Source organism: Gymnoscopelus microlampas, assembly GCF_963454915.1.
Source record: "Gymnoscopelus microlampas genome assembly, chromosome: 7".
NCBI lineage: Eukaryota > Metazoa > Chordata > Actinopteri > Myctophiformes > Myctophidae > Gymnoscopelus > Gymnoscopelus microlampas.
Genome location: NC_139944.1, coordinates 57,202,694 through 57,229,812, shown reverse-complemented (window position 1 = coordinate 57,229,812; position 27,119 = coordinate 57,202,694). Strand labels below are relative to the sequence as shown.

The following is a 27,119-nucleotide window of genomic DNA, read 5'->3' as shown; positions in this document are numbered from 1 at the left end:
CAGCACTATGAGACACCTCATAAGAAGGTACTAGAGACCAGCACTATGGGACACCTCATAAGAAGGTATTATTCATTCAACCTTTATTTAAGATTCTCGGAGAGATCATTGAGGGAGACCCTCATTTACAATGATGCATAGATTACACACACACACACACATATATATATAACATAAGAACAACAAGAAAAACGATAATGTTGACAACAAACAGTTAAAACAGTTACATACAACATTGGTTCTCAAAGTGGGGTCCGGGGACCCCCAGGGGTCCTTGAGGGAGTTCCAGGGGGTCCCCAGCTAAATGATGGATAGTTAAGAACCAAATGGACCTTTATGGGTCTGTAACTCTCAGAGTTACATTAACATTGATCTTACAATGTGAATTGGGGTCTCAGAGATAGAAATGCCATTAAATGGGGGGTCCGTAGCCTAATGCATGTCAAACTGGGGGTCCTTGAAATTAAAATGATTGAGAATCAATCACTGCTAGAGCCATAGAAATCTTCTCTTATGGGGGTCCCTGGCATATCTTTTCAAATGGGGGTCCGCGGGCCAATAAGGGTCAATTTGGGGGTCCTTGACATGAAAAAGTTTGAGAACCACTGGCATACAAATTCATCCAGACATTGAAATATGTCGTTATGTATTCATTATGTTCCCCCATGCTTGTCTGAACCTCTGGGGGTGCAGACACAGACAATGCCAGACTTCTTAGATGTGTGTTTTCATAATACAGTACACCTGCCTGTTGAGTGATCCACTGTACATTCCTTTGGAGCAGCAGCTTCCTAGCCTGTACATTTTTAAATAGTGTCCGTTATGATTAATTGACCACATATATAAAGTTAAACAACTAAATGCTATCCGAAAAATATCTTAAAAGTAGATTCCGTGCGACAAAAAAAGAAGTTTGAGAGCGTTTTGAAGTTTTAAAATACAGCTGGGAAAGTTTTAATGGCCGCCGTTCGTTTTCGTTCGGCTCCACTCGGCTTCCACCTGATTGGCCAACGTGCGCTGTCAATCACAGAACAATGAGAGAGGACGCTGATAGGCTAGTCCACTTTGTGGGCGACAACCGAAACGCCCATATAAGCTCTCAGGCCAGACCCAACTCCTGAAATAAAATACAAATGAGATTCCGGAGAGGGGGTTACCAGGCTAGCAGCTTCCTTCTCTTGTTGTAATGTAAAGTGATTGGACGTTGCTCTGGTCGTCCTGCAGGGAGACTCCAGCAGCTCAGACAAGCCAAAGAAACCTGAGAGCACCAGCACCTACAACTACAGAGTGGTGAAGGAGGTGGGTCAACGTAATGTCATGTTATCACACCATTACAGGTGAATGAGCCTTTACACAGCCTGTTAGAGTTACAGTAAATACTACTACCTCTCCTCTGTGTTAACCCATTAAGACCTCAGGTGATTCTTTAAAAAAATCTAAATCATAACATTTTTTGGAAAAAAATCTAAAAAAAATGTTTTCAAGATTTTTCAAAAATAGCAGATCTACAAGCTCATAGCGCGGCACTCGGTGCCGCGCTATGAGCTTGTATATCTGCTATTTTTGAATAGCCAAAGACATCTAAAGTGACACAGAAGCGTTCCTGGTATCAATGGGTTAAAGGCTGGGTGAATGAGCCTTTACACAGCCTGTTAGAGTTACAGTAAATACTACTACCTCTCCTCTGTGTTAAAGGCTGGGTGAATGAGCCTTTACACAGCCTGTTAGAGTTACAGTAAATACTACTACCTCTCCTCTGTGTTAAAGGCTGGGTGAATGAGCCTTTACACATCCTGTTAGAGATACAGTAAATACTACTACCTTTCCTCTGTTCAGATCCTGCTGCGTCTCAGCAGGCTGTGTGTCCAGGAAGGTCTGTCAGGCAGGAAGAGCAGGAAGCAGCAGCAGAGGTTGCTGAGGAACATGGGGGCTCACGCCGTGGTCCTGGAGCTGCTGCAGATCCCTTATGAGAAGGTAAGGAACATGATCCTGCAGATCCCTTATGAGGAGGTAAGGAACATGATCCTGTAGATCAGGGGTGGGCAACTTTGTAGATGGTGAGGGCCACTGAATTTCCACACTCACTCTGGGGGGCCGCATTGCAGGGATGCATGGACATTCATGGTTCTCTTGGGAATACAAAACATCACTGAGTTTCTGGTTGACATGCTGGTTTCACAACATGTGCTATCAGGTGCTATTACACTGTGTGTGTGTGTGTGTGTGTGTGTGTGTGTGTGTGTGTGTGTGTGTGTGTGTGTGTGTGTGTGTGTGTGTGTGTGTGTGTGTGTGTGTGTGTGTGTGTGTGTATGTGTGTGTGTGTGTATGTGTGTGTGTGTGTGTGTGTGTGTGTGTGTGTGTGTGTGTGTGTGTGTGTGTGTGCGCGCGCGCTATAAATTGATTGGTGTGATTAAAGTAAAGCGTCTTTGAGTATTTTGAAAAGCGCTCTATACATTTAAGATAATAATTATGATTAACTGTTGCACCCCTGATTAGAATGTTTTGATTTTATGTTTTTACTGATTGAATACTTTATTAGTCATAAATGTAAACAGCACGAGGTACAGTAAAAGCGAACAGCTAAAAGGATAACACTAACAAGTCCTGTGGACTAGTATTCACTGTGGTCCTACAGTATGAGGATTTGACTGTGTAGTTAGTATGTTGTGGACCATGGGGACACGTCTACATCCCTCTGTGTGTCCATGTCCAGGGTTACAGTTTATAATGTAGGCATTTAGCAGACACTCTTAGTTCAGAGAGACTAAATAAGCAAGGTAAACACGGTATAATACATCAAATGCATAGAAAAAGTCATCTAGGATCATAGTTAACCCTTTAAGACCTGAAGCCGATTCTACATGTCTCCTAAATCCCAACAGTTTTCTGAAAAACATATGTTTCTATATCATCAAAATATTTTGTTCCAGGGACCCCCCCAGAAGCAAAGATTTGAGTTAAAAATGTTCGCTTTAAAAATATATATATATTGAAAGATTTTCACACATTTTCACAAATTTTCAAAAATAGCAGATCTATAAGCTCGTAGCGCGGCACTCGGTGCCGCGCTATGAGCTTGTATATCTGCTATTTTTGAATAGCCCAAAGTGTAAAATAATGCTTTTTAGCTCAAATCTAAAAAGGACACAGTTCCAGGTCTTAATGGGTTAACCCAAGAACCTATCATCAGTCTAAACAGTAGAATATCTATAAAATAAATCTATAATCTGTACATTAGTTGGTTAGTGTAGTTAGTTTGTTGTGGACCGTAGGGACACGTCTACATCCCTCTGTCTGTCCATGTCCAGGTTAGTTAGTGTAGTTAGTTTGTTGTGGACAGTAGACTGTAGGTACACACTGTGGACTGTAATAATAATAATAATAATAATGCATTCTCAACGTGCTACAGGGTAAATAAATGGTAAATGGTGCATTTATATAGAGCTTTTATCCAAAGCGCTTTACATAGATTGTGCATTACATTCACACATTCACACACACATGTACACTCACATGTACACGCACACATTCACACAGACATTCACACACATTCACACACACATTCATACACCGATGGAGGAGGAAACCATGCAAGGCACCAATCTGCTCATCAGGAGCAATTTGTTGGTTCAGCGTCTTGCTCAAGGACACTTCAACACTAACTCTGGGGGAGCCCGGTATCGAACTGGGAACCAAAGCAAGCCGGTGTAAAAGCATGGTATAAAAACAGCACTAGACTGAAGGGTCACATTAAAACTAGGTGTAAAAACAGGCCAAAGACAAAGCAAACACAGGCCAAGGAAACATTAAGAAAACACTGTGTTAAAAAGGCAGGTTTTTAGTCCATTTCTAAAAGCATCAGTGGACTGTGGTGCTCTCAGGTGTTCGGGGAGGGTGTTCCTGTTGCTGTAGAGCAGAACCCTGTGGACCGTGGGGACACGTCTACATCTCTCTGTGTGTCCATCATGTCCATCATGTCTCCATCATGTCCATCATGTCTCCATCATGTCTCCATCATGTCCATCTTGTCCATCATGTCCATCATGTCCATCATGTCTCCAGGGTGAAGACGTGCGTATGCAGGACATCATGAAGCTGGCCCATCAGTTCCTGCAGAACTTCTGTGCAGGGAACCAGCAGAACCAGGCTCTGCTGCACAAACACATCAACCTGTTCCTCAACCCAGGGGTGAGCAGATATAATTATTATTACATCATCATTATATAGTGTCATGTTAGATGTCTTTGGACATTCAGACATACCAAGTGCCGCGCTATGAGCTTGTAGATCTGATATTTATGAGCTTGTAGATCTGCTATTTATGAGCTTGTAGATCTGCTATTTATGAGCTTGTAGATCTGCTATTTATGAGCTTGTAGATCTGCTTTTTTATCACGAACGTTTGAAAATCTTTGCTTCTGGTGAGGGTCCCTGGAACAACATATTTAGATATGGGGGGGGGTCCGAGGACAAATACAAATCATTTTGAGGGTCCTTGACTTGAAAAAAAGTTGGAGAACCACTGATATTATAACAACAGGTTTTTTTCAAAAACAATATGTTAGGATTTAGAAGACATTTGTAGAAACCCCCCAGAAGCAAAGATTTGAGTTACAAATGTTCGCTTTAAAAAACATATTTTCAAAGATTTACACACATTGTCACGATAAAAAATATATATAATTGCATATCTACAGTACAAGCTATACGCTTGTAGATCTGCTAATTTGAATAGCCCAAAGTATAAAATAATGTTTATAGCTAAAACATCTAAAATGACACAGTATGTGTTCCCTGTTTGAATGGGATAAGAATGTATTATTATGAGTATGATGATTATGATGATTATGATGATGAATATTATTATTATTATTATTATTATAGATCCTAGAGGCTGTCAATATGAGCACATCTTCATGAATAACTTATTATTATTATTAATAATATTTAATATTATTATTATTATTATTATTATTATTATAGATCCTGGAGGCGGTGACCATGCAGCACATCTTCATGAATAACTTCCAGCTGTGCAGTGAGATCAATGAGCGTGTGGTCCAGCACTTTGTCCACTGCATCGAGACGCACGGACGCAACGTCCAGTACCTCAAGTTCCTCCAGACCATCGTCAAGGCCGAGAACAAGTTCATCAAGAAGTGTCAGGACATCGTCATGGCCGAGGTGACACACACACACCTCACACTTTAGCATTTAAAGTATTAAAGTGCATGTTTTACATACATGTGGGTAAGGTGCAGCAGCAGGGCGAAGGGATGGTTTATGTTTAACAACCCATTAAGACCTGAAGAAGCATCTGTGTCATTTTTTAGATTTGAGCTAAAAAAGCATTATTTTACACTTTGGCTATTCAAAAATAGCAGATCTACAAGCTCATAGCGCGGCACCGAGTGCCGCGCTATGAGCTTGTAGATCTGCTATTTTTTGAGAAATCGAGAAAATGTGTGCAAATTAATATATTTATATTATTTTTTAAAGCGAACATTTTTAACTCAAATCTTTGCTTCTGGGGGGTTCCCCTGGAACAACATATTTTGAGATGGGGGTCCGCAGCCTAATACATATCATTTTGGGGGGGTTGACATGAAAAAGGTTGAAAACCACTGATATAGAAACATAGGTTTTTCAGAAAACTGTTGGGATTTAGAAGACTCCCTCCGTCTCTCACTCCATCCCTCCCTCCGTCTCTCACTCCATCCCTCCGTCTCTCACTCCATCCCTCCGTCTCTCACTCCCTCCCTCCGTCTCTCACTTCCCTCCCTCCGTCTCTCACTCCCTCCCTCCGTCTCTCACTCCCTCCCTCCGTCTCTCACTCCCTCCCCCCTTCATTCCCTCCCTCAGCTCGAAAGCTTGGAGGTTGTAGATCTGCTACTTTTGCTATTTTGTTATTTGAATGGTGAACAGTAACAGTTTTAGATGAGGTTTCCACCGGACAGAGACAATATGATATAACAAAACAACCTGGGAACCCATTCTGTAAAAAATGTTTGTTTTTGCCTCTGGGGGGGGGGCACCACCTCCTTTTCTGTGTAGAAACAGGAACTTGGTTTGTCTCCTCCCCTTTCTTAGTCCACTTCCTCCCGGGTACTCCCGGATGTGTATTCCTACTAACAAGGCGGAGGTGCTGACAGCATCAGCTGTTATAGTAGAATCTATCTTGAGAGATGTATTTAACACAATCGTTAAGGCCACGTGGTTCCTCTTGTCTCCTCATCCGTCCAGCTGGTGAACGCGGGCGAGGACGTGCTGGTGTTCTACAACGACCGCGCCTCCTTCCAGACGCTGGTGCAGATGATGCGTTCGGAGCGCGACCGCATGGACGAGAACAGCCCTCTGATGTACCACATACACCTGGTGGAGCTGCTGGCCGTCTGCACCGAGGGCAAGAACGTCTACACCGAGATCAAGTGCAACTCTCTGCTCCCTCTGGACGACATCGTCCGAGTGGTCACCCACGAGGACTGCATCCCCGAGGTGAGACGTTTACTTTGTCCTTTTTAACACATTCAATTAGGGAACGCATCTCTGTCATTTTTAAGATGTCTTTGCGCTATTCAACAATAGCAGATATACAAGCTCATCATAACCTTGTAGATCTGCATTTTTTGTCTTAATCGTGGAAATGTGTGCAAATCTTTGAATGTATATTTGTTAAAGCGAATGTTTTGTTCCAGCCCCCCCCCCCCCCAGAAGCAAAGACTTCAGTTAAAAATGTTGTTTCAAAGTATTCCAAGATGATGACGACACGCTCATAGCGCGACACTCGTTGGCAGCTTGTAGATCTGCTATTTTTGAATACTCAATATCCAAAGAAGTCTGAAATGACACAGATGTGATTGAATGGGAGATAATAGAATCACCACAAGGGGATCAGAGAATGGCAGCTAGACTGTCTACAGATCTACAAGCTTGCGAGTTTGTTAGGCATGCAGCGAATTTATCGTAAATCGATTAAACTCGATTCAAACTGGTGACAGTTTAAGGGTTAGGGTATCGATTTATAAAAAAAGGTATTGCGATGCAAACAGCAGAGGGCGCAATCAAAACAAAGAAGAACATACAGGATTTTTTAAAGGGAATTGATTAAAAAAAAAAGAGTTTTCAGTCATTTTCTACTGTATTGAAAAGAGGATAAGAGAAAGCACAGTATTGTAAAATAAAATATATATATATATATATATATATATATATATATATATATATATATATATATATATATATATACTGTAAGAGAAAAAAAAATGGTAATTTGTCAGGAAAATAATTTTGGTTTAAAAAAAACATGAAAAATCCTATCGTGATTCGTATCGTATGGTGAGTTGAGTGAAGCGTTGCATGAGTCTGTAGATGTGATATTTCCACAGTGTTTCTGAGCTTTTTGAATCTCGCCCCTGACTACCCCATATTAACTCTTTGACTGCCAGAGTATTTTCATAAAGTACTCCCCCAGTGCCAGCGATTTGCGTGTTTTTTAATTTTTTAATTTTGTCATTTTTCATTCAAATAAATTCTCTGACTGCAATTTTAAACTCATAGTACAATTCTACCACTAGAGAGCAGTAGATAGACAGCTTGATCACCCTGCTGACCCCCCCCCCCCCCATGACACAAACAGTCATTACGTCATGAACCGGATGTGACGTTTTCGACAATCCCTGATCGGCCTAAAAACGATGTGATACACGACTACGATGACTGATCGTCACCCAGACCAATGAAAATAGAAGAGGAGGTCTCCGTTAGTCTTTTACACCGTGTGAAAAAACGCGTGTTTCCCTATTCTGGCCGAAAATGACAGAGGAAAAAAAAATTGACCCGGAAATGAAATCTGCGTTCTGCATCCGGTTCAGGGTGAGTCTCAAGGAATCAGGAAGCCAAAATGATAATGAAAAATAAACAGATTAGCGCGATCAGAGATTAAACAATGAACGCGCGTCCAACGCGTCTAACGCGTCGACGGCCAACTGGACAAACTAGCAATTGACGCGTTATCGAGTCAACGGCATTCAAAGAGTTAATGTGGTCGTTTCAGACGGGGAGTGGCTGGACTCGCCTTCATGTACAATGAGAGGCGGGCGATTATTTGGCACGCTGATCCGAGCGAGAACTGCGTCCACCACTCCCCGTCTGAAACGACCCTAAAACTAGTAAAACATAAAAAAAAAAAGCCTAAACTAGCAAATCCGCTTGAAATAAAAAATCTAAAACTAGTGAAACATGTAAATTATAAGGACCTTCGGCTCAGACCAGGAAGAACTGAACGCATGTCGTGACCTTTGACCTTGTCCCCCTGCAGGTGAAGATCGCCTACATCAACTTCCTGAACCACTGCTACGTGGACACAGAGGTGGAGATGAAGGAGATCTACACCTCCAACCACATGTGGAAGCTCTTTGAGAACTTCCTGGTGGACATCTGCAGGGTGAGGCTGGAATACAGAGCTTCTTCATCAGAATGCATGGGCGTTACATCGGTGCCGTGACCAGGACCGGGTTTCTCCGTGTGGGGGCATGGCGAGAGAGTATGTTTTACCCCCTGTCCGTCCGTCCATCCGTGTGTGTGTGTGTGTGTGTGTGTGTGTGTGTGTGTGTGTGTGTGTGTGTGTGTGTGTGTGTGTGTGTGTGTGTGTGTGTGTGTGTGTGTGTGTGTGTGTGTGTGTGTGTGTGTGTGTGTGTGTCCTGTCCGTGTGCTACCAGATAATCTCCGGCACCGTTGGCCCGCTCGCTGCGAAACTGTGCACACCCACTCCCTGGATACCAATTCAGAACCTCTGCCTCAAGTTTTTCACATGGGCCTGTTATAGCGCCACCAAAAGGCCACCATTTGTGCAAAAAACATTTTTTACATTACTCCTACAGATTTTATCCAAACGTCATGCAAATCGGTTCACAGTATCTCTATAGTCATGTGATCAACACGGATCTGTCCGATTTCCCATATTCCATCCTGATTGGCTAAGGTTGGCTTCCAAAGTTTGCAGGATTGGTCCGTTTTGAACAAAATTCCTCAAATCATGAACGCAGCTTGTGATTTCCGTGAAATTTCACACGCTCATTCCCACTAGGCCGAGGAAGAAATGCCACCCTTTTCACATTGGCCTGTTATAGCGCTTTTTCTAGTTGAAAATGTTTTTACAAAAAAATGTTTTTAAATCCAGGCATAGGCATTAGGGGGGTAAAGCGGTGCACACAGATAGAGCCCATTATATGAACATGAGATGTTTCTGCCCGACAGCAACAATATGTCTTGTTAATGCAGGTGTGCAACAACACCAGTGACCGTAAACACGCTGACATCATCCTGGAGCGCTACGTCACAGAGACCGTCATGAGCATCGTCACCACCTTCTTCAGCTCACCTTTCTCTGACCAGAGCACCAGCCTGCAGGTAAACCCACTGACCACTGAACCACTGACCACTTAACCACTGAACCACTGACCACTGACCACTGACCACTGACCACTGACCACTTAACCACGACCACTTAATAAACAGAAAATACATTTTCAGGTGGGTGGCAACATTTCAGCCAATCAGGAGAGGGTACCCATTTATTGGCTTACAATGTATAATGTTCCATTCCCGTTGTGTGTCTGCTCATTCCTTTGTGTCATCACTTCCAGTGTCACGTTTTAATCTCTATCCTGTCTGAGATCTCTATCCTGATTGGATAACATTGGTAACCCGACCTGAAAATGCTTGTTTTGTTAAATTAGGGAGACATGGAGACTTGGTGTTACTGAGCAAACACTCTATAGCAACGATTACTATCAGTATATACAGCTATTTAACATGTATTTAACCAAATACAATCACTTGCCCTACCTCTAACACACACTCCCTCAAACCAGAGGCCACAGTGTTATATCACAGCCCTGGAGGTTTAGTAATAGGCTCCACAAATAGATACCTAGTTATAGAAGCTATAAAACCATAGCCTGACATATTTACTGCTTATTAATGAACGTGGGAGACGGAGGGGTCAGAGCGGGAGGAGTGGGACATGGAGAGGGGAGGGGTCAGAGCGGGAGGAGTGGGACATGGAGAGGGGAGGGGTCAGGGAGGAAGGGGTGGGACACCATGTTATCCTCTCCTCAGGACCGCATGCTCATCACACCAATGCTCCATCACACAAACGGTGCTGTGTGCCAAAAATAGCAGATCTACAAGTTGACACATTGCCTTGCAGGTCTGCTATGTTTGTTGTTAACCCATTAAGACCGGGAACGCATCTGTGTCATTTTAGATTTGAACCATTTTAACCATTAGCTTATACTTTGGCTATAGCAGATATACACATGTCTTCTAAATCAGGGGTTCTCAAACTTTTTTGGCCCAGGTACCCCTTGGAGGGGAGAATTTTTAGTACCGATAAGCATATACTTACAACCACATGTGTACATTTAGATGCCATTGGAACTATTTGTATTCAAAATGTTTCAATCAAAATCATTCAGACCCATTTCATAGTCATAAACAGAAACCACTACTACTATATGCATCATGTGCCGATAGTAATTTTATTCAAATTGCTTTTGTGCAAAATTTGACGGCACACTTTTCAAGTAACTGATCTTAATGGTTCAGAATTCAGAAAATGAACACTTCTGTAGTCCTAATGAAAACAGACATGTAAAATGACCAGTCTAAAGGTGACTTTTAGTAGGCGCTTCAATTTTTAAATAATAAACTTATTGTAAGGATAAGGGATTTTCGCCATTGACTTTTTTGCCACTATCCGATATTCCGATATTGTCTCTCTCTCCTCTTAATTTCCGATTCCGATATCAACCGATATAGATATATGCGGTATATTTTCACCGTCCAAAAGTCAACTAATTGTCAGGTACAACATCACATATCTAATCAAATAAAATCAAAGCTATAATATCAATATAATATCTATTACGTCTACTATAATATAGTGATGGTTTCAATTAAATTAGTCCCGGGACTCACTGGTGGTCGTTTCAATGAGTCCCACTAATGTTAGATTAGATGTTGGCCTATTTGACAGAGTAGAAGCATAATTGCTTTGATGCCTATAACATTAACGAGCGTCAGCTGGACACAGACACACACACCTGCCCTCTGCAGAAAGTGACTGGGGTCTGTCTCATTTCTCAGCAAAAGCCCTTGAATATGATGGAATATGATTAAGGATTACTGTGATTATGGTAAGCTCACATTTCATATCACAAAATATAATAGTAATATGTAAAAACTTTCTTTTTACTTTTTAATACAAAAAATATATATGATCTGAATTATTTCGCGGACCCCCTGGCTATGCGTCGCGGACCTCACTTTGAGAACCGTGGTTCTAAATCCTAACAGTTTTTTGGAAAAAACGTATGTTGCTATAATCAGTGGTTCTCAAACTTTTTCATGTCAAGGACCCCCAAAATATCTGTTTGGCCATGGACCCCCATCTCAAAATATGTTGTTTAAGGGACCCCCAGAAGCAAAGATTTGACATAAAAATGTGTGTGTGTGTATATATTTATATATATATATATATATATATATATATATATATATATATATATATATATATATAATTATTTATTTATTTTTATTTTTTAAAGATTTGCAGACATTTCCATTATTCTGTTTTCACAAAATAGCAGATCTCCAAGCTCATGAGCTTGGAGATCTGCTATTTTTGATTAGGCAAAGAAATTACACAGATGTCTGTCCGGATTGAATGAGTTAATGCAGGTCTGCTATATCTGGGGTTTTCAAAGTTGTCAGACAGTAGCTGAGACCCTGAGTAACCCCCCCCCACACACACACATTTAGTTTCAGTCTTAGTTGTAGTATTCAGGCTTTATGAGCAAAGCCTTGATTTATATTTTAGCTGAAACAAACACATTCTATTTAGTTTCTGTTAGTTTCAGTTTTAGTTTTGCTTTCTTTCTATCTTTCTTTTAGTTTTAGTTTTAGTCAACTATAATAACCGTGTCTCGTGGCCATAAACAGAATGTTGATGGTGTTATTCCGTAAAGAGGAGGCGATAAGATCTACTGTATAAACATAATGGTAGTACTTCATACCAGCCTGGACTCTGTCACTGTTTACTTTTCTCTGCCAACAAACAAGTGCTTCTAAAAATAAAGCTGCTTCCTGTGAATGAATGAGAGTAATGTGTCATTTACTGGCAGCGTCACCAGGAAAGGCATGTCCGCTCTTTTTGCACGAGTTCCTGCAAACCTGGTCGTCCAGCTTCTAGAAATGATTGAATGAGACAGAATGAAGACGTACTGCATGGTATAGCTTCACGTTGTGATAGTTGTCAGAATATCCTGTTTATCTTTTCACAAAGAGGGCCGTTTGTGGACGCGTGCTGCCTGCCTGCGCTCATGAGCTGTTTGTTAACCCATTGAGACCTTTGGACGCATCTGTTTCACTTTTTTTATTTGAGCTAAAAAGCATTATTTTACACTTTGGCTATTCAAAAATAGCAGATCTACAAGCTCATAGCGCGGCACCGAGTGCCGCGCTATGAGCTTGTAGATCTGCAATTTTTGAAAAATCATGAAAATGTGTGCAAATCCTTGAATATAATATTCTTTTAAAGCAAACATTAACTCAAATCTTTGCTTCTGGGGGGTCCCTGGAACAACACATTTTGAGATGGGGGTCCGCGGCCAAATTCATATTATGTTGGGGGTCCTTGACATGATAAAGTTTGAAAACCACTGATATAGAAACACAGGTTTTTCAGAAAACCGATTTAGAAGACATTTTGCAGAATTGGAAACTCAGGCCTCAATGGGTTAAGTCACACGATACAACATGCAGGGATATTTAATATATTTACTTTTAAATGTAATTTTAATGACATTCTTGCCTCCTCCGGTGACATGAATGTCTCCCACATGCATGTACTGTATAAATGTACAGTATGTGTCATTGTAGACTTCTCTGTCATGTGTTCTTATATTCTATATAGTAATATACAGTATGTGTCATTGTAGACTTCTCTGTCATGTGTTCTTATATTCTATATAGTAATATACAGTATGTGTCATTGTAGACTTCTCTGTCATGTGTTCTTATATTCTATATAGTAATATACAGTATGTGTCATTGTAGACTTCTCTGTCATGTGTTCTTATATTCTATATAGTAATATACAGTATGTGTCATTGTAGACTTCTCTGTCATGTGTTCTTATATTCTATATAGTAATATACAGTATGTGTCATTGTAGACTTCTCTGTCATGTGTTCTTATATTCTATATAGTAATATACAGTATGTGTCATTGTAGACTTCTCTGTCATGTGTTCTTATATTCTATATAGTAATATACAGTATGTGTCATTGTAGACTTCTCTGTCATGTGTTCTTATATTCTATATAGTAATATACAGTATGTGTCATTGTAGACTTCTCTGTCATGTGTTCTTATATTCTATATAGTAATATACAGTATGTGTCATTGTAGACTTCTCTGTCATGTGTTCTTATATTCTATATAGTAATATACAGTATGTGTCATTGTAGACTTCTCTGTCATGTGTTCTTATATTCTATATAGTAATATACAGTATGTGTCATTGTAGACTTCTCTGTCATGTGTTCTTATATTCTATATAGTAATATACAGTATGTGTCATTGTAGACTTCTCTGTCATGTGTTCTGTCATTATATATAGTAATATACAGTATGTGTCATTGTAGACTTCTCTGTCATGTGTTCTTATATTCTATATAGTAATATACAGTATGTGTCATTGTAGACTTCTCTGTCATGTGTTCTTATATTCTATATAGTAATATACAGTATGTGTCATTGTAGACTTCTCTGTCATGTGTTCTTATATTCTATATAGTAATATACAGTATGTGTCATTGTAGACTTCTCTGTCATGTGTTCTGTCATTCTATATAGTAATATACAGTATGTGTCATTGTAGACCTCTCTGTCATGTGTTCTGTCATTATATATAGTAATATACAGTATGTGTCATTGTAGACCTCTCTGTCATGTGTTCTGTCATTCCGTACTGTAGGCTGTGATTGGGAAAGTGATGGTGATGTATATAGTAAGTTTATATTCCAGAGAGGAGTGCACATGATTGGGTGTTATACACAGTCGTGTTGGATGAAGGGGAAATGTATTTATTTATGCATTATGAATGCATGCTGAAGTATTAATGTGACGTGTATCATGTTAATGAGAGAGTTGTCTCACACTGGGTGAACATGTGTGTGTATGTTATGGACATTCATGGTTCTCTTGGGAATACAAAACATCACTGAGTTTCTGGTTGACATGCTGGTTTCACTCCATGGTGTGTGTGTGTGTGTGTGTGTGTGTGTGTGTGTGTGTGTGTGTGTGTGTGTGTGTGTGTGTGTGTGTGTGTGTGTGTGTGTGTGTGTGTGTGTGTGTGTGTGTGTGTGTGTGTGTGTGTGAGTGATACTGAATTGCATGTGGGTGTATTATGTTGAATTATGCTTTGTCATATGATGGTCGCTCGCCGAAAATAGTCGATCTACAAGCTCAGCTAGTTTAGGCAGAAGGACACCTTGAATACTTTCAAGGCCGTGGATAATGATGATAATCTGTGTTTTACAACTATAGACACATTTAATAACGTATTGTATTACTTTACTATCTTCTTGTCCATCTCTCTCAGACCAGACAGCCAGTGTGTAATATAACTTATTACTCGGCTTGGTTGAATGCTTGATTCTGATTGGTCAATCGTTGAATTCAGCGGTGTGTTATTGAATAATGACCAATGAGCTCAATAACAGACCTCTGTCTAATCAAAGACTCAGAACACCTGCTGCTCTGCTTGATTTTATGCTGTATCCAACATGTAGCCATGTAAACAAACCAGCCTGATCTCCAATAATGTAGTATACATTGCATAGCGGATCCAGTGCACGTCATTCCGTGCATAGTCGCCTAGAAACCCAGAAAATCCGTGCATATGTACGACGAGTCCCACGGTGGGCGTAACCGGTTGCAACCCGGAAAAACCCGGAAGCAGATCAGTCCCCACAACAACATTTACGATGTTGTGCCTATCGGTACATAACTCAAACGGTGCTGAGTAGGCTCAAGGGAACGTCACAACGTTCGGGACGGCAACTCGCTCGCTTTTAGCTCGCTCGGTGGTCCCTCACGTGGCTCCAGTTCCCTTGAGACTGTGCGCCTCCGACATGGTTTAGTCACAATGCGGGCGGCTATGCACTGATTTTCAGGTTTTCCAGTTGGCTATGCACGAAATGACACTCAGTGCAATGTATACTAAATTATTGGAGATCGGGTTGAAACAAACACACCATGTCATTTACAACTAAACGTTGCTCTCAACAATGTTTTTGAAAACATTTGAAGAGAGAAATAGACGATGCAATGACCAAACATGTTTTCTGTTTTTTCTTATTATTATTGTTTGATCAACACTTCCTTGTTTTCTGAGGTGATTGTGTTGCCCTGGCCTGGACGGACGGCCAGCTCAACACGGTCGTGTTGTTTTCCTAGGCGACCGTGTCCGCCCAGCGCAACACTTATGGAATACTTCCATTGCCGTGAGCAAGGAAATACTTTGTTTTGTTGTTACATTTGGGTCAATGTATTAATGTATTTATTAAGTAGCCGTATAATAAGCGGGATAATGTACGGCTCGCCGGTCGTTGTTTAGAAATAAATAACCCCCTTCAGGATCAATAGACACCTCGGCTTCACCTCAGCATTTAATCATCCTGTCGGGGGTTATTTCTCAACAACGACCGGCGCGCCGTACATTATCCCTTGCATATTATGTATCATATTATGGTCCATCTCTCTCAGACCAGACAGTGTATAATATAACATATTATGTATGATCTTCTCCTCCATCTCTCTCAGACCAGACAGTGTATAATATAACATATTATGTATGATCTTCTCCTCCATCTCTCTCAGACCAGACAGCCAGTGTTCGTCCAGCTCCTCCAGGCAGTGTTCAGGGTGTATCACTGTACCTGGCTGGTTCCCGTCCAGAAGGGCTTCGTAGAGAGCTGTATCAAAGTGCTCTCTGATGTCGGTAAGACTCTGAAACACTCACAGCAACACCTGCCTCACCTGTTCCTCTCCGTTAAGACGCTGAAACACTCACAGCAACACCTGCCTCACTGTTCTCCGTTAAACTCCCACCACGTTTCACACACTAACGATCAGAACAGAAAAGCACAAAGTGTCGTCGCGTTCTCACTTTTTATTCTGCGTTTACACGGAGACGCTAAAGTGATTGAAAACACTGTAGTGTGCATGCCAGGTGGCTAGGTGAAAAAGATTTGAGTTAAAAATGTTGGCTTGAAAAATATATTCAAAGATTTGCACAAATTTTCACGATTTCTAAAAAATAGCAGATCTACAAACTCGTATCACGGCACTCGCTACGAAATGTATAGATTCCTGGACAACCGCTGATCTGACCGACTTCCCGCTCGGCGCTGCGCTCCCTCAGGCTCTCAGAGACATACACGCCAAGTTGGAGGTCAATCGGGCATACGGTTCTCACTAAATTAGATGGCTGTTCTTGTATACAGTCTATATAGTGTGTATATGTGACCAAATTTGACTGGGTGACAGTCATCTTGCATTTTTTCATGTCATATGAAAGCAGGGAATCATAGAAAAATAATGATATATTGGTTAATAAGATTGAGTGAATAGTTTTGAAACTACAGTTTATAGAACTGAAGTCAAGTTAAAACTTTTCAGTAGAGAAAAGACCAGTTGACACTGCTCCCTGCTGGAACCGGCTGGTTCCAGTGACCAGGAGGGCTTAACTAAGATACCTTTTCACAACAGTTTTAACAAAATATGATTGTTTATACATCTTTAGTTGACATTCTCATTAGACACAAGCCAACAGACTAGTGATCAAAAAAATAGCGGATTTTACCGCAATTTTGCGATGTTTGGATGGAAACTGAGGATTTTGTAAGCACATGCTAGCTCTAACCTTATGTTTAATGCATGTTTATGCATTTATTTCATATTTACATGTCGATTTAAGCTCTGAAATGTCTGTCAGACATACTCTGGTATGTGAAGAGTCTAACTGGGCCATAAACTCATTTTGTGTAAAAAAAAAAAAAAGTTTTTCTCCTTTCCTGAACAATGGGCACCAGCGAGATGACTGTCCTCCAGTCAAAAATGGTCATATATAGACATAAATTAGATGGATGTGTACAGTGCCAGTGATATAATGTGTGTGTGTGTGGGTCAGCTAAGGGCAGGGCCATAGCCATCCCGGTGGATCTGGACAACCAGGTAAACAGCCTGTTTGTGAAGTCCAACAACATCGTCCAGAAGACCGCCCTGAGCTGGAGGCTGACCGCACGAAACGCCGCGCGCCGAGACTCTGTGATGACCACTTCACGAGACTACAGGAATATCATCGAGAGACTGCAGGTCTGTCTGTCTGTCTGTCTGTCTGTCTGTCTGTCTCTCTGTCTCTCTGTCTGTCTGTCTGTCTGTCTGTCTGTCTGTCTGTCTGTCTGTCTGTCTGTGTCTGTCTGTCTCCATGTTCCTTTTGAGTTTCAAGGACCCCCATTTTGATATGAACAACACAAACCCCCCATTTGATATTTGATATTTTATACTGTCAAGTCATCAGTGTTAATGTAACTCTGGACGCTTTCGGGTCCATTTGGTTCCATTTGTACACAGTTATTATAGTTTTTTGTATTTTTCAGCGTTTTTAATTTAATTTATTTGTTTTCAGTTTGGGGACTACTGCAGGTTTGCTTCTTTCGGTTTCCTTCTTTTATCGTTTAAAAAATGTTTTGGTATTTTACAATAGTTTAAAATAAGCACATTGAAGCCACACCTGTACTTCAATGGATTGATTGATTGATTGATTGATTGAATACTTTGTTTGTCAGAGATGTAAAACAGCACGAGGGGTACAGTCATACATTAAAGCAGGGGTCTTCAACCTTTTCAGGCCAAGGACCCCCTAACTGAGAGAGAGATGAAGCAGGGACCCCCACTATATATTACTTAAAATTGTGTTGCAGATTAAAGCTTTTCATAGATGTTGGATTCATGTTAATGTGTATTTTCAGACATTTAACCACTTAAACCGTCAATACTTAGTAAACTTTCACTCTGTACTTGGTCTGCTCTTTTCCCCCTCTTTGCCGAAAATAGCAGATCTACAAGCAAGCTTGTAGATCTGCTATTTTCGGCTAAAGTTGTCCTTAGAATAGGGATGCTATAGGGTTCAAGTGGTTAATGTAAAAAACAATGATCTTATCACACAGAGATTTGGTGGACCCCCTGTAGCAACTCTGAGGACCCCCTAGGGGTCCCGGACCCCCTGTTGAAGACCCCTGCATTAAAGGGATAGCTCAAAATGACCTTTTTTCAATGGATTAGTCACCTCATGGAGACTTGAATTCATGGATATTATTTGGGGTTTTTTCGCATTCCTAAGACAAATAATTTGATGACCAGCAAGCGGTTCCGGTAGGAGACACAAATGAGACTCTTTGTGTCTCTTACCGGAACCGCTGCCGGTCATCAAATTATTGTCTTATGAATGTGAAAAAAATAATAATAATATCCATGAATTCAAGAATATATATATATTTTTTAATTCCGTACTTTTACTAGTAACAGAGTATTTCTATATTGCAGTATTGATGCTTTTACTTAAGTAAAACAACGGGAGTGCTTGTTCCACCCTCTGGTCTGTAGGACATCGTGTCTGCTCTGGAGGACCGCCTGCGTCCGTTGGTCCAGGCTGAGCTGTCCGTCCTGGTGGACGTCCTGCATCGTCCAGAGCTCCTCTTCCCCGAGAACACCGACTCACGCAGGAAGTGTGAGAGCGGAGGCTTCATCTGCAAGTGAGCCATAACACGCCTTTCTTTAAAGCTGTACAGTGCAAATTTAGAAAAAACAATTTTTTAGCAGCCTCTCCTGGTCATTACCGTCACTGCAGGCCGTTCGTTTATTACTGCGTTACCCAGAATTCCATTTGTTTTCACCGGAAGACGGAAGCGTTTCAAAAAGCGTGAGATTCTTTTTTGTTAATAGCGCGGTAGTTCCTGGCCAAACAGGAAACCGGTGCAGTAGTTCCTGGCCAAACAGGAAACCGGTGCATTTCCGCTTCCATTTTCCGGCCAGATGACGTCATTTTTGCGGGAAGGTCAACCCCGACAGCGTTCAATAGAAAATATATATAAATAAAAGGCTTTCGGGGGTGAAATTCATGGAGTGGGTGTTGTGAAACATGCGACCAAGGTGGCGCTTCGCGACACGTTTACAGCTTGTAGATCTGCTACTGTTGCTATTTTTTAATTTGAATGCTGAAAAGTAACAGTTGTGGAACACATGAGGTTTCCATCCGACAGAGACCATATATACTTCCGTTGTACGATGACGATGTTGTGGCACAAAAACGTTGCTGATCTACAAGCTCACAGCATGCATGTCAGAGCAAACCAAACCAAGCCATGAGGTCAAAGGGAATTGTGTGTGGACCTCTGAGACAGGATTGTATGGAGGGGAGGCACACATCTGGGGAAGGTTTACCACAACACTTTCCACAGCATTGAAGGTCCCAACTAACACATTGATCTCTATCATTCATACATGCAAGAAGTCTGGAACCACCAGGACTCTTCCTAGAGCTGGTCACCTGACCAATCAGAGTAGACGTGAACATTACGCCGGAAGTATTTTAAAGTGAAAATCCCCATGAAGTATTGTATCATTAATACAAAATAAAATATAGAAAAAAAGACGTATTTTATCATTTGCTGCACGATATAATTTACCATTTAACGATAATAATAAATAAATGAATAATGTGTGTGTGTGTGTGTGTGTGTGTGTGTGTGTGTGTGTGTGTGTGTGTGTGTGTGTGTGTGTGTGTGTGTGTGTGTGTGTGTGTGTGTGTGTGTGTGTGTGTGTGTGTGTGTGTGTGTGTGTGTGCGTGCGTGCGTGCGTGCGTGCGTGTGTGTGTGTGCAGGCTGATCAAACACACCAAGCAGCTTCTAGAAGAGAACGAGGAGAGGTTGTGCATCAAGGTTCTTCAGACTCTGAGGGAGATGATGACCAAAGACAGAGGCTATGGAGAGAAGGTAGATCTCTACAGCATTACACCCATAAATATTCTGAAAATAGCAGATCTACAAGCTCTGTGAACGTGTAGATCTGCTATTTTCACATTCATTTGTTTTGCCTCTATTATTTCACAATTTTACCAATGTTATGTTTCATTTTAGAGCTATTAAAAAGGTCTTAAAAGTCCTAAAAAGTCACTTAAATGTGCAGACACCCTGTATGTATACACTTGGTGTGTTTACTGTTGAGTGAGAAAACAATGTTGCACATGAATCCATTCAGACCAGGAAACCCTATCTGTGTGATTTTAAGATTTATTTGGCTATTCAAAAATCAGCAGATCTACAAGCTCATAATGTGGCACCAAGTGTCAAGCTATGAGCTTGTAGATCTGCATTTGTTTTTGTTGGAAAAATTGTGTAAAATTCATGCAAATCTTTGAATATATATTATGTTTTAAAGTGAACATTTTTAACTCCGATCTGTACTTCTGGGGGGGTCCCTGGAACAACATACTTAGAGATGGGGGGGTCCGCAGCCAAATACATATAATTTTGGGGGTCCTTGACATGGAAAAGTTGGAGCACCACTGATATAGAAACATACTGTTAGGATTTAGACATTTTTTTTTAGATATATATTAAAGATTTGCAAAGAATGTTCAAGATTTTTCAAAAATAGCAGATCTACAAGCTCATAGTGCGGCACAAAGAAATCTAAAATGACACAGATGTGTTTCCCTGGATTGAATGGGTTAAGCTAATCATCTGGAGGCATTACAGGGCAGAACCTCAAACCTCAATCTGTTCCTAATTATTTATTTTTGTTTTCTTAAAGCAACCGTTTGTCTTTGTGAGGATATGCAGGACCTTACTGTCCTCACACTGCCTCTGTGTCTGAAATGATACTGTACACACACACACACACACACACACACACACACACACACACACACACACACACACACACACTATGTGTGTGTGTAGTGTAGTGTACATATAAATAATGCTGGTGGCCCTGGATGACCCGTTTATGAAAAGCATTCCTGGCTCCTCATGCGTCCTCCTGGCTTCAGTCCAGATGCTTTCATACAGCTGTAGGTTCAGACCAGGCTATAACGTCTCTGCTACACGTTTATGTAACTGTGGGTCACACCAGGCCATGTCTCCATTCATAGTAGTGTAGGTCACACCAGGCCATGTCTCCATTCATAGTAGTGTAGGTCACACCAGGCCATGTCTCCATTCATAGTAGTGTAGGTTATTCCAGGCTCCATGTGTCTGGTACACATTTTATATAAGTGTAGGTCATTCCAGGATATACTGCATGTCTTCATTCATATTAGTGTAGGGTTATTCCAGGCTCCATGTCTCTGCTACACGTTCACATCCTGTGTTCACATAACTGTTCTTTGTAACTGAGGTCACACCAGGCCATGGTACCGTGCTATACCTTACGCTGAGTTCACACAGGCAGAGACACAACATACAAAGCTATACGGCACGTGTGTAGCTTTGTGTTTTTGCAGCTGAAGTTGAAACCAGCTCAGCTTGTTTGTAGTTTTTTTTGTAGCAGCAGCTTCATGGATGTGTCTTTATCTTCATGTTAGCTTCCATTGAAACAGAACGTTAGCCTGTATCTTAGGGGTGTGCCGATATATCGTCCCACGATATATCGCGATACGTTTTCGTGACGATATGTATCGTTTTGGGAGAAAAAAAATATCGTTTAAAAAAATATATATATATATATTTTTTTTACAATCATTATAATCGGATTGAAAACGGCTATTGTAGCTGAAAAGCTACAAGTTTGCATGTCTGAATAATGCAAAAACAGAATTATTTGTTTGCATTTTCTTTTTTTCTCCTCCATATATTTTCATAATAAAAAAAGTGCGTATCGTATCGTATCGATATCGTATCGAAGTTGTGAGCCAAATATCGTATCGTATCGTTTGGTGAAATTAGTGTATCGGCACACCCCTACTGTATCGTTGTGTCTGCCTGTGTGAACGCAGATTAACACCCAGTGCTTCTCAGACTTCTGTCATGTCAAGGACCAGGAGGACCCCCATCTGAACATGTTTTGTTCCAGGGAGAATACCAATACATATTCACATTTTTTCACCAACATTTTTTTTTTTGATGGGGGTCCGCGGTCAAATAGATATTCATTTGGGGGTCCCTGGCACAAAACATTTTCAGATGGGGGGGGTGCGGCCAAATATTTGGGGGGGGGGGTCCTTGACTTGAAAAAGTGTTAAGAACCACTAGCTGTGCTTAATAACTATACTAATAACAATGCTAGCCCCCCCCTTAGGGGTGGTCCCCCGGACCCCCTGTTGATGACCCTTATGTTGTAGTAGACTGTGAAGAGGTCTTTGAACTCTAACCCTTCTAACACCCTCCCCCCCCTCCTCTTGTGTTTCAGCTCAGAGCGTTTGATGATGAGTTGGATTTGCCTAAGGTTCTCCTTCCTCTAACTCCTCCTCTTCCTGTCCTCTAACTCCTCCTCTTCCTCTCCTCTAACTCCTCCTCTTCCTCTTCCTCTAACTCCTCCTCTTCCTCTCCTGTCTGTATGTGTTGTGTTTAAACCCCGCCCCCATTTATAGTCCGTCGTATGACGTTTGCCGCACGTCTAAAATAGCAGATCTACAAGTTCTTAGATCTACAAGCTCTTAGATCTATAAGCTCTTAGATCTACAAGCTCTTAGATTGTCTGTTTTTTGACATGCCACGCCGTCATACAACGGAGTGTGTGTGTGTGTGTGTGTGTGTGTGTGTGTGTGTGTGTGTGTGTGTGTGTGTGTGTGTGTGTGTGTGTGTGTGTGTACGGTGCGTACATGTGTGGGTTTGGCAGGGGTATTTGAGGTACTGTTTGTGTGTGTGTGTGTTTAGGGGGCATTTGAGTACTGTGTGTGTGTGTGTGTGTGTACATGTGTGTGTGTTTAGGGGGCATTTGAGTACAGTGTGTGTGTGTGTGTGTGTGTGTGTGTGTGTGTGTGTGTGTGTGTGTGTGTGTGTGTGTGTGTGTACAGGTGTGTGTTTAGGGGGCATTTGAGTACAGTGTCTCTGTGTGTGTGTGTGTGTGTGTGTGTGTGTGTGTGTGTGTGTGTGTGTGTGTGTGTGTGTGTGTGTGTGTGTGTGTGTGTGTGTGTGTGTGTGTGTGTGTGTCAGTGTGTGAGTGAACAACAATGAGGTATTCCAAGGTGAATAAAGAGTGAGTGAGTCAGTCACTGCCTGGGCATGATGCCAGGATGCTCGTGTGTGTGTGTGTGTGTGTGTGTGTGTGTGTGTGTGTGTGTGTGTGTGTGTGTGTGTGTGTGTGTGTGTGTGTGTGTGTGTGTGTGTGTGTGTGTGTGTGTGTGTGTGTGTGTGTGTGTGTGTGAACACAGTGGACTACATGGTAACCTACTTTATATTTGGACACATGCCGTTCTATAACACTGTAAAGTAACTAAGTAACTGCAGGGGTAAGCCACGGCCATAGCTGAGTGGTTAGAGAGCCCGCCTGGGAGGCCGGAGGCCCTGGGTGTCACAGGTTCGATTCCAGGCCAGGCCAGCAATGTGTCGACGTGTGTCCCTGAGCGAGACTCTTAACCCCTTAATGCTCCCCGAGCGCCGTAAGGGTTCACTGCTCCTAGTAGTTATAGGATAGGTAAATGATATCACTGATCCTAGTAGTTATAGGATGGGTAAATGACATCACTGTTACTAGTAGTTATAGATGGGTAAATGACATCACTGTTACCATTTTTTTTTTTTTTTTTTTTTTTCATGACGTCTTTGACGCCTTTTGGCGCTCAGGGCGTCAGGCCACATGACTTCTTTGACGTCTTTTGGCACTCAATGAGTTAAATATGTGTTTAATTAATTACAACCAATGAAAAGCTCTCCTATGAAATGATGAACATGTTACTTTGCGTTATAGTCCATGAGCCAGACAAGATTTCATTATGGAAAGAGTGGGCAAAACCATACCTATATTAAATTGTTCATAGGGTCAAAACCATACCTATATTAAACTGTTCATAGGGTCAAAACCATACCTATATTAAACTGTTCATAGGGTCAAAACCATACCTATATTAAACTGTTCATAGGGTCAAAACCATACCTATATTAAACTGTTCATAGGGTCAAAACCATACCTATATTAAACTGTTCATAGGGTCAAAACCATACCTATATTGAACTGTTCATAGGGTCAAAACCATACCTATATTGAACTGTTCATAGGGTCAAAACCATACCTATATTGAACTGTTCATAGGGTCAAAACCATACCTATATTAAACTGTTCATAGGGTCAAAACCATACCTATATTGAACTGTTCATAGGGTCAAAACCATACCTATATTAAACTGTTCATAGGGTCAAAACGAGTAAATAAATATATGATAACCTTTCCACAGGAGCAGCTTTTTCATATTTATCACACATTTTGTTATTTTCCCCATACGTACATGACAGGTGAAAAAATGACAACATGTAAAAAAGAGTTATCATAATGAAACTTCCTGAGTTGATTACTTACATGAAGACAATGATTTATCGTATTACAGGTTTTCAGAAATTGTATATTTAAATATGCAAATTGGGCATTTAGTCCATGAGCCAGAGCCCCAAAATGGAGCCAGATATTGAATATTCCCTCGTTAAAAACCTTTGACTCCAACATCTTAACACGTTCACTGCCAGAATTTGTTCAGATTTTTTGCAGTTTTATGCCAAGAGATTTTTCATTGAAAGAAAAAAAGTACTCAGGAGCCGAGATACAGAATTTTTAAGTTTTAAGTTAACAAGGAGGTGGATGGGAGTCTAGATCTTCGAAAAATCATATCTCCTTGGTCTTTGGGTCAAAAAAATAAATAAAAATATAGCTGCAAGCAGCGATAATATGGGGCCAGGAGAGAGAAAGAGAAATGATAATTACTTTAACAGGTCAGTTCATGGAAGTCCTTGCGGTCTTGTTTCCAATGAGTGCCTGTGAGCAATTAGGGGTTAAGAGTCTTGCTCAGGGACAAATTTCATTTCATCGACACATTTGCTGACCTGGCCTGGCATCGTACCTGGGGCAACCAGCGTCTCTGGTTCCCTAGGCGGGCTCACTAACCACTCAGCTATGGCCACCCCTCAGACAGACAGAGAGAGAGAGAGAGAGAGAGAGAGAGAGAGAGAGAGAGAGAGAGAGAGAGAGAGAGAGAGAGAGAGAGAGAGAGAGAGAGAGAGAGAGAGAGAGAGAGAGAGAGAGAGAGAGAGAGAGAGAGAGAGAGAGAGAGAGAGAGAGAGAGAGAGAGAGAGAGAGAGAGAGAGATAGATAGATAGATAGATAGATAGATAGATAGATAGATACGGAATAGATTGAAGAGACATAGAGAGAGACATGGAAACGGAATAGATTGAAGAGAAAGACATGGAAATGGAATAGATTGAAGAGAGAGAGAGAGCGCCATGGAAACGGAATAGATTGAGTCATGTTTTTTGCATTTCAACTTAAATGAGTCTGCATCAAGTGAGGCTTGAACCGGCAACCTTACGGTCATGAAGCACTCTTAGGTAGCTGCAACACTACCTATGGTGCTATATCTTTGTCCAGGCTTATATTGTCTGTGGAGGATCACAAACTCTTGCCTTCTGTCATGACCCAAGCCCCTGTTTCACTAACACTAAGATCACTCGTTCACAAACCATTTACCAATGAAGAAATTGTACATCTCCTCAGAACCAAAATTAGTGAAAGTAGCCGATCTACAAGCTCACAAACCATTAAAAGTTGTCAGATTGTACATTGGCTATTTTCACAATGAAGTATGTTATACATTGAAAAAACATACTCTCATTGCTATCTGAAAAGTTGTGAGATTGTAGATCAGCTGTATGTAAAAAACACTCAATTAAGTATTTCATGTTATCTTTAACAATTGCAGATGTATTCATTGATAGTCATGTTGTGTGAAATGCAACTTAGATGAAGTCTGCACCAAGTGAGGCTTGAACTGGTGACCTTCAGGTTGTGGGCACACATTTAAGCGAGAAGCCACCAACAGACAAGAACCTATGAAAAAGGAGATCACACAGATCATACAGTTTCACGCAAATAGCTGAAAATCCTGGGTTTAAGTGTTTTTCAAACTGCTCAAGATTGCGGACAATCTAAGGGCGGTGCTTACTGGTCAACGTGATAGATGTGTTCCTCATTAGTCAAGGCACATGTGTAAGCAGGTCTAATGGCTGTCGGCCAAACGAGGCATGACTTTTGCCTGTTTAAAGTTTCAATTTTCAAAAAATTGCTATAGCGCCCCCGTTTGACCAATTGGAGTAAGATTGGTTTCAGTGATATTTGGAATGGCCCCTTTACATTTCTGCAAAGTTTCAAAGAATGGTAAGTCTGCATGTATGTGTTAGGGGCAGATGAATAATTGTCATAAAACTGCAATATTCATTGGCTCATTAAAGCTTCCATTTTTTCACTTATGGAAGATATTTTGCAAACGTTTTTTGGTATAGGTCCAAAGTTCATGTGTAAAAAGTTTTGTGCAGATTACTCAAAAATCCCAGGAGGAGATAGGTTTTAACTGTTTTCATATAATTCAAAATGGTGGGAGATCTAAAGGTCAGAGGTCAAAAGTCAGAGTGTGAAAGTTGTTCAGCATGAGGAGACGCATGTGTGCATCGAAGTTTCATGGCTGTAGGTGAAACAGGGCATGAGTTGTACCTGTTCAAAGTTGTCATTTTCAACTGAGTGCTATAGCGCCACCTTTTGACGAAAGATTGTGAGGTTTATTTTTTGTTCGTTTTTCATGACCATCTACCATATGGCCGAGTTTCATAAAAAGCGACTGCACGGTTCAGCCAGAACTGGCAAAAACGGCAGAAGAAGAAGAAGAAGAAGAAGAAGAAGAAATGGAATAATGCGAATAACAATATGGGTCCATGCTGGAAGCCTGGCCCCATAAAAATGTGGGCATATTTTCCTAATGCCTAATTGCATATATAAATATACAATT

At 41.1% G+C, this 27,119-nt stretch overlaps 1 protein-coding gene across 1 annotated transcript in view; it reads left to right on the top strand.

The window, feature by feature from the left end:
• LOC311048680 (inositol 1,4,5-trisphosphate-gated calcium channel ITPR1-like) overlaps positions 1 to 27,119 on the top strand; it is a 184,039-nt gene that overhangs the window by 89,673 nt on the left and 67,247 nt on the right. The window contains exons 28-39 of the mRNA XM_084061942.1: positions 1,225 to 1,299; positions 1,837 to 1,974; positions 4,063 to 4,188; positions 4,984 to 5,184; positions 6,244 to 6,495; positions 8,318 to 8,443; positions 9,280 to 9,408; positions 15,949 to 16,069; positions 17,261 to 17,445; positions 18,736 to 18,884; positions 20,012 to 20,123; positions 22,540 to 22,575. Of these exons, the coding sequence (XP_083918068.1) occupies positions 1,225 to 1,299; positions 1,837 to 1,974; positions 4,063 to 4,188; positions 4,984 to 5,184; positions 6,244 to 6,495; positions 8,318 to 8,443; positions 9,280 to 9,408; positions 15,949 to 16,069; positions 17,261 to 17,445; positions 18,736 to 18,884; positions 20,012 to 20,123; positions 22,540 to 22,575 (1,650 nt within the window). The remainder of the gene's footprint in view (positions 1 to 1,224; positions 1,300 to 1,836; positions 1,975 to 4,062; positions 4,189 to 4,983; positions 5,185 to 6,243; positions 6,496 to 8,317; positions 8,444 to 9,279; positions 9,409 to 15,948; positions 16,070 to 17,260; positions 17,446 to 18,735; positions 18,885 to 20,011; positions 20,124 to 22,539; positions 22,576 to 27,119) is intronic.